The sequence below is a fragment of the Gambusia affinis genome, linkage group LG01 (genome assembly GCF_019740435.1).
Source record: "Gambusia affinis linkage group LG01, SWU_Gaff_1.0, whole genome shotgun sequence".
NCBI classification, from domain to species: Eukaryota; Metazoa; Chordata; class Actinopteri; order Cyprinodontiformes; family Poeciliidae; genus Gambusia; species Gambusia affinis.
The window spans coordinates 39,701,314-39,712,213 of record NC_057868.1 but is presented as its reverse complement, the minus strand read 5'-3'; the positions used below and the strand labels follow the sequence as shown (position 1 = coordinate 39,712,213).

General features: G+C 34.9%; 1 protein-coding gene across 2 annotated transcripts in view; it reads right to left on the bottom strand.

Moving 5' to 3' along the window:
* Window positions 1–383: 383 nt before the first annotated feature.
* The window catches only part of LOC122827501 (cryptochrome-1-like), a 34,382-nt gene continuing 23,865 nt past the window's right edge, over window positions 384–10,900 (bottom strand). For both annotated transcript variants that reach the window (XM_044110514.1, XM_044110539.1), the window contains exon 15: window positions 384–5,449. In XM_044110514.1, coding sequence (XP_043966449.1) covers window positions 5,441–5,449 — 9 coding nt within the window. In that variant the 3' untranslated portion in view covers window positions 384–5,440. The remainder of the gene's footprint in view (window positions 5,450–10,900) is intronic.

Genomic DNA, 10,900 nt, shown 5'->3' with positions numbered 1-10,900 from the left:
TTTCATTATTACTGCTGTTTAATCTAAACTGTAGAGAAAAGATTTAGGATTTCAGCTCACCAATATGTTATGATTTAATTGTTTTGTTTTTGTAATGAAAATGGAACAATCTTTTAATAATGACTTACATCTTCCCTGCTTGCTGCTACGTTTTAGATTTTTGCTTCATATTGTAAACACTGAAATATTTAACTTCTTTTTTTTTGCAAAATAAAATTTTTTGAGTTGTAATTGTATTAAAAAAACGTAGCAGGTTCCAGTGAAAGTTTGGTTTGTTTATTTTTGATGAACTTGGTAGCAAAGTAACCAGGTTCCAGTTTCAGTCGTATTGGATGAGATGACCTGCATCGATGCAAATAAAACACAAAACATGGAGGACGGCGTCAAGTTGTAGCAGTTTTAATTCCCCATTTCAACTCGATCAAGCACAAGAAAAACCTTTCACTATACCAGGAGAAACAGAGAGAACACAGTACTTACAGAAAGGACAGATGGTGAATTTTTCACCTTCCTGTCACAGAAGGAAACAAAAAGACAATAATAATAATAATAATAATAATAATAATAATAATAATAATAATAATAATAATAATGGGAAATAAAATCAGGAATAAAAACTTGGCTCAACTTGCTTTCACTATTGTGATAAAAACTACAAACCTAATAATGTTTAAATCTTTTTTATAACTCTACATCTTAACATCGCCTCCATCCACCTGTCCACCTGTCCACCTGTCCACCCGTCTGCTCTACGTTACTCCTGAAGCTGCAGGCAGCCTGATCACAGATGAACAAACATCAAGAACTGTACAGAGACTCGAGTCACCAGAGCTTTCCTAGGAGAGCAGAAACGCCAAAGTCATCATGAAGACTTTGGCTACAACAAAACGCTTCACTTCTCCCATCAATGAAGCGTTGAAGTTATTTTGCAGTTATCTGGTTTTTTTTAGGATGCTTGGAATGAGGAAACGTCGGTTGGTGCTTCTGGTTCAGATTTGGTTCAGTTCAGAGCCAGGAGAGCACGATTTATCTGAATAGAGCCAATCCAAAGTAACTTGACTCTTGCTTTTATTTGTCCCACATTTTATGTAAAACAAAACCGGGACTGGTCTCAGGTTGAGACTTGATCAGTTTTTTCCTGTCTAAACATGACAAATATCTAACGTTCTGCATTTATTTTTGTACTTTAGAGTTGTGGGTGGGAAGTTATCTTCACTGTAATCCAAGATGCTTATCGAAATGTGCACGGTTTGAAAAGTGTCGTAGGGATCATTTATCAGAATAATGGGGGTTGACGTACTATAGTTGTCATCAGTTAGTCACTTCATCTGTCTTTCGGATGTTGCTGCACGCAAACCGAACACGTTCTCCAGACGCTTGTGCTCTCTACTCAGCTTCATCTTCCCACTGAGGTTTAATTCTTCAATCCTTTGTTTTGTTTATAAATTACAGTGAATAGAAATGGGTTTCTATAATTCAGAGTGGGTTTGGTACATCTTCTGGTTTACATCAACCCGACAGACGTAAATAAATGATGGCGGAGGGCGAATACAGAAGACCAGCTGCATCTTTCTAATGTTTAACAACAGTTTTCTGCCTTTATCTACGTTTTAAATGAACAGTTTTGTACAATTCTTGGTTCCACAATGAGACAAGAAGCCATGTGTTCATATGTGGTTTAACTTCTTCTCTGGGAGTAGAAATCCTTCAGACAGGATCTGATTTATTCTAAGGAATGTCGGTTTCAGCTTTTCTGACAGAATTAAGCTCATTTAAACACAATCACTTATTTTATTTTAGCTCAACTTACTGCTTTCATCTTTTTGTTCATTGACTTTTTATATGAAATCTTTAAAAAAAAAGTAGTAATTTTTGTAAAGCGCCTGCTTGTCTTCTAAGCCCTCAGATGAACTGATTTATTTCAAAAGTCAAATCCTCTGAAGTTGTTATTTTTAAACAAATTGAGACTTTGGAGGGAGAAATGTTACTGACTCAATCAAAATAATTTTTTACATATTTGGTTGTGTAAGTTTAAATAAAAATCTTTGAAGCACTAAATCACCAATACTGTAACAATATTACATTGAGGTGGAAAAACCACAGAGACATTGGGTTTGTGAACAATAATTTAGGAACAATTAAGATAAATATGTAGACGGTCAAACAGAACAGACTGCATGTGTCTGATTAACTGGGACAGCAAAGATTAAAGCTAATTAATATTTACAGCTGAGTCTGAACACTTTTCTCCAAAACAAAGAAAAAAGCAAAAGGGGGAAATGTTGTGACTCGTTTTTATGCCATTAGTGGGCGTCCACACCAAAAACAATAAGAATAAAAGGAAGAAAATCTGCAATGTGGTACAATCAAAGTACAGGGCGATAACATTCAAGTGGTCCCGACTGAACCACACGAACCAGAGAAAGGGATTTATTTAAACAGCTACACAGTCTAAAACACAATAAACTCTAATCTAACCATACAATGGGCCTACAATAGTTTCACATCAAAAAGAAAAGTGAGAGCAGGAAGTCAGTTTAAGACAATGTTGACCAATCTGTGGAAAACCATGTAAACACAGAAAAGGCTTATTTTGATTGAAATCTGCAGTTTTAAGTGTTTTTATGACTCATAGAAACTCCAGAGTTGCAGGTCGTCTGACCTCAGTTTGTTGACTTCAGATGATGCAAACATTTTCACTGTGTCACCGGGATGATCACATGAATCAGTGTGAGGAAACAGAGAATTCACAAGGTACCTGACTGTGACTTCATGTGTTCCTAATATCACCATTATCACATTTGCAGATGATATCGTTATTTTTTTCCGGAAAGCAGGTGGAAAAATAATAAATCAGTGAAAGCAAAACAGAATTAAAGGGTTTGAATAGGAAGAGAGACAGAAAATGAAAAAGTTTAAGAATTTTGTTAAAGAATTTCAGACATGATGGATGCCATAAATAAAAAGGGAAATTTGGCAGCTATTATATATTTTGCTCACTATTTAGAGTGATTTCAGTTGATAAAAGTGTTTTACTATGTTATTTGTAAGCTCATGTAAATCACTATAAATAAACAAAAAAATAGAAGAGGCATCCAACTGTGTTTCTATATATTCTCAATGTGATGATTACGAGGATTGCAGATGATATTGTAATTTTAGGTGGGAGTCGAGAAAAGGAATGAAAGTCTTTGATGGATGTGTTAAGCAGACGGGATCAACCAGTGAAGGTAGAGGGAAGAAAGAGAGACGAGATATTTCTGTCCTGGATTCAGAAGTGATCCAGGACAGAAATACCTGCAGGAATGCAAAGTGAAAGTTTGCAGAAGCTTCTGATGTATTTTGTTGAGTGTTGGATGAGATTTCAGATAAAATAGTTTTCCACGCCCTGGAAACCTCACGTAAACCGGTGTAAGCAAACTAAAACAGACAAGGACTTGGATTTTCATTTATTCATAGTATGACAATTGTGATGTTTGCCAATGATAATGTGATTTTTTTGGGGGAGAGTTCAGAAAATAGGAGGAAGAAGAAGAATGAAAGTCAGTGGCACCAGGACAAAATTCATGTGTTTGAATGGGAGGAAGAAGAGAGGAGAGGGACAAAAAATGGAGGAGTGTAAGGAGATCGAGTCGACCAATCAAGACAAGAGGCAGAGCATGAAAATGGTGAGAGAAGAGAGAGGATGGAGAAAAGTTTCAGGATATCTGCAGGAAAAAAGTGAAGTTTCCAGCTGCTATGATTTGTTTTATTCACTGTGACTTCAGATGATAAAATGATCTTCTCTACGTCACGTCAGCTTAAGTAAACAAGTTGGTAAATAAACCAAAACAGACAAGATAAAGGGCTGGGAGATTTCTACCGCAATAACCATTATGACGTTTGCTGAAAATATTGTAATTGTTTTCCTGGGAGAGTCCAGCAAGCAGGTGGAAGGAGACTGAAAGTCAGGAATAACAGGACAAATGGTGATGAGTCTAAACAGATTAACAGCTGGTGACGGTGAGTGCAGGTGGGGGAAAGACGAGGGAAAAGAGTTTCGGAGGCGACGTAAGAGACAGCTGCTGGAGAAAAAGAAAAAGTTTACAGCTGCTATGATGAGAGATTTGGAGAAGGTGTAGACATGAAGAGAGATGGTGTGAGGATAATAGTGGCATGGTGAAAGGAAAAGTCAAAGATTGATCAAAGATTGATCAAAGGTATAATTAAATTGGCTGCCAGGTATTTCATTTGAATAGCTTTTTAAACTGCTTTGAAATAATCTATTATCACTGCTTTTCACTGAACTAAACCCATATTTACAAATCTTTTTATAGTTATTGTTTGTGATGTGAGTGACTCACCATGACATCTATGAGAATAAATAAAAAACAAAAGTAAAGAAACCCTAAAAGACCTTCCACAGAAAATTTCACATCTTTAAAACGTTTTTCTTTTTCTTTTTTTTTCTTTTTTTGCAGCATAAACAACCAAGTTAAAAGCTTCTGCAGTAAAAACAATCCAAGTTGGAGCTGGTCTGAGGTGCTTCGCTACACGTTGTGTAATTAGATTCCTGTGCTTTGTGACGTAAAACCTCCAGACAAAAAGAAACCTTCAGTCTGCCAACAAATAATCTCTTACACCAAGCAGGCAGCGGCAGACTTAAAAAACCCAAAACAAAACAGAAAAACAACCAGTTGGACCTCAAATGAATGCAAACCAGCAACAGGTGAACTGAGAAAACACTTGGATTATTTATATAAAGTCCCTGAAAGTACCTGCCTGGTTGTCTCTGTCAAAACTTACATTTTATTGATTTAAGAACAAAAACCCTCAGAGTTCTGTACATTTCCATGAAAACTGTCCTTCATTTTTAGATCTCCACATTTTTATTAAATAAAATAAACTATTTTTTTGCTCCGCTGCATAAAACAAATATAAAAACTGCATTATTTTGCTGTGAATATGTAAAACTGATGGGTGGGATTTAGTGTCTTAGGTAGTTTTACAGGAAGAGGGAGAAAAAATAAATCCATTATCACAATTATAGCTGCAATTCAGAACCTGTACAGTTTATATTGGCTGGTGGCAGCAGTTTTAAGACAATTACGTGTTTTTTTTTATTTTTCTTAATTAAACTTTTTTTTTTTTGCAAACATTTTAACCAAGATGTGGGTTTGAGGCGTTCTGCACATTCTTTTCATGCTGTCCCACCTGAAAGAACCAATTTCTTAAAAAAAAAAAAAAAAAAATGAAAAATTGTGGAAAAATTTCCACCCTTGTGTTTAAACCTCTGGGAGCTTTGAAAAACAAAAAACAGACACACAGTTGTGGTGCGCTGAGATCGACAGGCAGGTCGTCGTGTCGGATGGAGCTCAGGAGGCGACGTTGGGTTTTCCCTCAAACATCCGACAGGACGGCGATGCTGACGTGTTTTCAAACCGCCTCGTCTCCACCAGGCCTAAGATGTCTGCAGGAAAAACCACAGAAGACGTGGAGATATTAAAATCTGCTTTAAAGAAGGAAAAAATAAGAAAAATAATTTGGTTCTTGGGTTATGTTCAAGAAGGAAAACAATAAATAACACTGTTTAATAAATAAAAACTCACATGAACAGGAGTTCCAGTTCAGCCTTTGCTTTGATTAATTCAAGTTTTCTGACATTTTCTTGGATGGAAACTCCTGACAGCCTTTCAGAAATGGCAACGTTTGGACTTCTGGTCCAGTTTGGCTTCAGTTGTACCAGAAAACAATCACTCAAATATTGTGTTACCGAGGCAACCATCTCTCTCATTCAGAGAAAGACGCTGATTCATTACTTTCACACCAACTTAATAATCAGCTTGAAAGCCCATCAGTTTTTCAAAAATTAACTTGTAACCTGTTCCAAATGTCGTATCCTGCCAAAATGGGATGGTGCCCAGTTGACAGACCAACACTGGTTACCATGGTGAGTGCTGACTGGAGAACCGGGACAAATTGGACTGCAGTAAAGTAGATGACATCAGTTTACGGAGAAAGTTGTGGAGGCGTTCTGTAGATAAGACCACAGTAATCTAAGCCAGGAAGTGAAAGTTGATTTGTACTGATAGAGACGTGAGCGTCTTTGGGTTTAACAGAAAGTGAAGCTTGGAGACGGAAGTAGTTTGAGTTGGACTAGATGTGAACAAAATGCTGTCATCAGCATATAAACGGGTAATAGAACTGCTAGCACAGCAACAGGATTGGATCTTATTAAGACCAGAAAACACTGAACATGACAAAGACGTCCGTTTTTTAAAGTCCTTCCCCTGGCTCCCTGGAGCTCTGAGAGCAGACTTTAAAATACGTCTGGAAGTTTAGAAATCCCTGCTTAGACCAAAACACATTAAAGATCTGCTGCTGCTGCATCAACCTTCCAGACCTCTCTGGTTCAGGTTCTGGTTCTGCTCGGCATCCAGAACCAGAACCAAAACAGGGAGAAGCAGCACTCAGCTTTTATGCACCACAAATCTGGAACAAACTCCCAGAAAACTGCAAAACAGCTGAAACACTGAGTTCCTTTGGAACAGAAAGAGGTGTAAATGTTCACGTATCTCCGTTAGAGTCGGGCTCAAAGCCTGAACAAACTGTGGTGGTAAATAACTGTTCTGGCTGCTATACGGATGCTGTGCTGTATTTTCATTATTGTTTTTTCTTTAAGTTATTTATTTATCTGCAAACTGCCCAGCTGTCTGGAAAGCAAATAAAGTAATCAAGGCTAAAACTCCACCAGTTTAGAGTTGCTCTTGATTAATCATTACTGAAACATTGATCAATATATTTGGATATATTTTGCTTTGGACAAAGTGTAATGTTTATTACTTGTTTTATAATTGGTGACTGCCTGGTTGCTGAAATGTTCTCTACAAATAAACCAGATTTTCATGTGAGGCGTTTCTCCAAAAAGATCATTGGTGAGTCTCCTGATTAGGATGCTGATCAATCACAGATCCACACCATTTCTCTTTGTTGTTGTATATGTGAAGTCATTTAACACTGGAAATGCTGCTGCAATACAACCAAGACAGACTCTGCAGTCAGATTGCAAAAGAGGAAGAGTGTTGTTGGTCTCCAGGTAGCAGGTTAGCTGCTTATTAACCAGAGGCAGGACTGGAGAAACTGGAATCGCTCAGCTCTGAATCTGTATCTACAGTAAGATTTTTACTATACTGTGCAGATTTACTGTTTCTGGAGTGAGATTAAACAGATATGGGATACATTTGGACCCAAATTATTCAGATTTACACTCCAACAACACCAAACCTTACCAATTAATTTTGGTCTAGTTCCTAGTTCAACATCTTAGTACACTTAGAAAAAAAGATAAAGCTAACTTAAAAGTAACTTTTCAACAAGAAATATGAGCTTGTTTTAAGCCAATAATGTTTAAATATTGATAAAAAAATATCAGTTCCAATTATTTCACTTATAACAAGAGATTTTTTCCCATATTATAGATAAAATAATCTGCCAATAGAACTAGAACTTTTTCATCAATATTAATGTAATCCTATATTTTGATAAAAAGCTACTTTTAAGTTAGTTTCGTCTTATTTCAATTGTATTAAAATATTTGCACTAGAAACCAGAACAAAAATACTTGGTGATATTTTGTGTTTTTGCAGTTTGATTGAAAGTTAATCCTTAAATTTAATATTTCTGACTGGATGTAATATCAACGCTGTAACTGCGTTTATTAAATCTGATAGAGAATCTGTGGGTGCTTAAAGATTAGGGCGATGTCAAGGAGGCATTCCTTTTTCAAACATTCGGTGTTCAACTCAAGAGATGAAGAAAAACATAAAATAAACTTTTTATATCTACAAAAAGTTCAAAACAAGTTTCTAGCACTGATTCTAGACTAGAAGTATTTTTGGACATCCGTTTTAGCTCAAATATAAATACAGCTGGTATTTCTTCCAAACCAGGCATTACGTAACCTTCGTGGTTTTACCATCTTTCATTTCCGAAATGTCTGCTGACATTTTTCCTGCACTCCCACTTCCACGGCTTCAGCCCATTATGCCAACCATTGTTTTCCATATTGGAGCTCCTGCATACTGCTTTGTATTTTTTATTGTGAGCAGCCTGATGACAGGTCTGACATTTGCATCGATGACTACCCTGAGCTGTGAACAGGCTGCAAATAATGGAATATATTTGCTTTGAAGTGGGAGAGGAAAGTTCACATCATACAAACAGTCACTACATGTTGTGTGTTATGATGGTTATCCAAAGGATAAAGAAATAAACATTCACAGTCACAGGGTCTTTTCCAAAGGTTATGTTTAACACTGGCATATAGAACAACTTGATAACATTTATTATTTATTAAATATGTTCAGATATTTAGTAAACAGATCCAGGGTGAACAAGTGTCATCAATTTTTTATTTTTGTTGGATAAAAATGTTCAGAATTGTTTAGGACCTTAAATCATGATGCAGATAATTTACTGGGAATGTTTTTTAAAAAGGCTGTAAATGATCATGTCAGTTTAAAAAAGAAAACATAACACAGGTTTCATTGTGTTTTTCTAAAATCTGCCCTAAAACATTTAGAAGTTTTGATTTTTTTTAGGTAAAATTGTGATTAAACTCTTTGCCTTCAGTTTTACTATAGAAATAGTTAAAAGTCAGTTCATAGAAATTGTTGTTTTCCTGCAAATAAGGAAAGGATTTCAAAACTTACCAGGAAGTTTCTCAAATTTTTGAATATTTTTCCAGATTTATTGTGTAAAAAAAATTTAAAAAAAGAAATAAAAATTACTTCAAACTATCAAATATATTTCACTGGTTGCATTTCCAAACCCTTCAGTTTGCATTTAGATGTCTTAAATTATAATTCAAAAGTAAAATAAAGTTGACAGTTTGTGACTCTGTTATAAACCAGATTTGTGTTTTTTCTAGTATAAACACACACAGGACATCTATAATGTATATTCTATATAATCATAGAAGCTGAATGAAATTGGTACGTGGGCTGCATGCGCCTCAGCAAATGAGCCATAAATGTAAATAAAACCTGAAGAGTTGTGTTGATTTTTATGACTCATGAATGTCTGAACTCAGGTTCAGAGTTCCCATCTGAACCTGATCCAATATGTACAGTCAGAGCAAGAACTAAAAATTAAAATGATTAAATTTTTAGATTAATCATTTTAATTTAAAAACATTAAAATGATGCAAAAAACAAGGCTGGGTGAAGACAAAAGTTCATCTTTCTGCTCCACACAGACAGGCAGGATAAGATCTTTAAATGCAGCAAAGAGCAACATTTGGCATCATTGTATTCCCATAAGAACTTATTTTAAAGCTTTTGCACAATTCCTCAGTTTCTGAACAACTACAAAGTTGATCTTGTATTTTCTATTGAAACTCAGACTCTCAACAAGGGCTGAAATGATTAATCAATTAATTTGGATCATTAAAAATAATCATGAACTAATTTAGTGATTGATTTAGTGTTAACAGAATCAAATTTGTTGAAATAAACACACTGAAAGCAGTAATTAACATATAAATACACACCAAAGTTTTACCTTCACTTGGTTTGAATTCTGTAAAATAATCTCCTATAAAGTTTCTCTTCTGATTCAATCATTTCTATAATGTTCCTATTATAATATTAGCCGTAAACTATTTATGTTAAAGGCCTGAGCTTTTCTCGTTCTGATTTATAATTAGTTTTTAGCTGCAGATGCATTCTTTGCTACAAATGATTAATTGTTCACTAAATGCTGTTGTTGCATTCAAGGGATTAAAATGGTTATTTTCTTACTGAAAGTAACTGAATTATTAGTGCGTTTGCATCTTTTAAAGTCTTACTAACATTGTATAAAAATGCGCAAGAGGTTAAATGAAAATCCTGGAGAATTTAAATGTGACTAATCAATTACTTGTCAAAATGATTGATTACTAAAATAATTTAGTTGCCGCCGTACTCGCAACCTTTGAGAGGAAAATCTGATCACATAAAAATGAGACCTGAACCTGTTTTAAAAGCAGTTTAACAGTAAATTACAAAACCACCCACAGGCACATAAATTATTTATCTGTCAAGTTAATTATCCAGAAAATTTTCATTCTGAGATGCACAGAGTTTGTTCCTGGTTAAAACTGGTTTCTGTTTACATCACACCACTCCATCTATTTTTAGTTTTCTGCTGACGTGCCTTGATGTGATATTTATATGACTAAATTTAACTGTACTGAATTAATTTGTGTCAATAACACATTATGGGAAAAAATGAACCGCAGGCTCCTTGATAAAAATGAAAGTCTGGCAGGAAACAATGAAATGAGAATTAATTCCAGTTAATAAGTGAGTCACGCATTGAAGGCGTCTCACTGGAACGCAAACCTTTACCTGACAGAAAGTCCTGATAAAAAATATACATAAAAACACGATTAAATAGTCCCATCAAAAATCACCTGTCATTGATGTAACAATCAGCTCACTTCAGGGGTGTACTAACTTTCTGTCATGGGGGCCAAAACCTCTGAGTGAAAATGGATGTTTTCAAAATGGATATTTATTGTAGTTACAAAACTTGCGAGGGATTTTTATGATTGTGTATTAAGGCCAATGTAGATAAAAAAACAATAAAACTCCACCAAAGAACTAAAAAAATAAATAATAACAAAAAATATTCAGAAATGTTCTTGAGAAACATTTTTAAATTTTGGATTTTTTCAACATTTGAAACTCTGAAATTTACAAATAAAATTTTGTAGAAAATTTATGGGATTAGTTTCAGTTTCTTTGGTTTAAATTTGCTAATCTTTTTATTTAAAAAAAAATCTACAATGGCTGTAATAATATTGAATAAAGTCTGACCTATCCGACTAACGTATTTATTTTCGCTTTATGCATCTTATAATCTGGTGCGTCTTTTATAT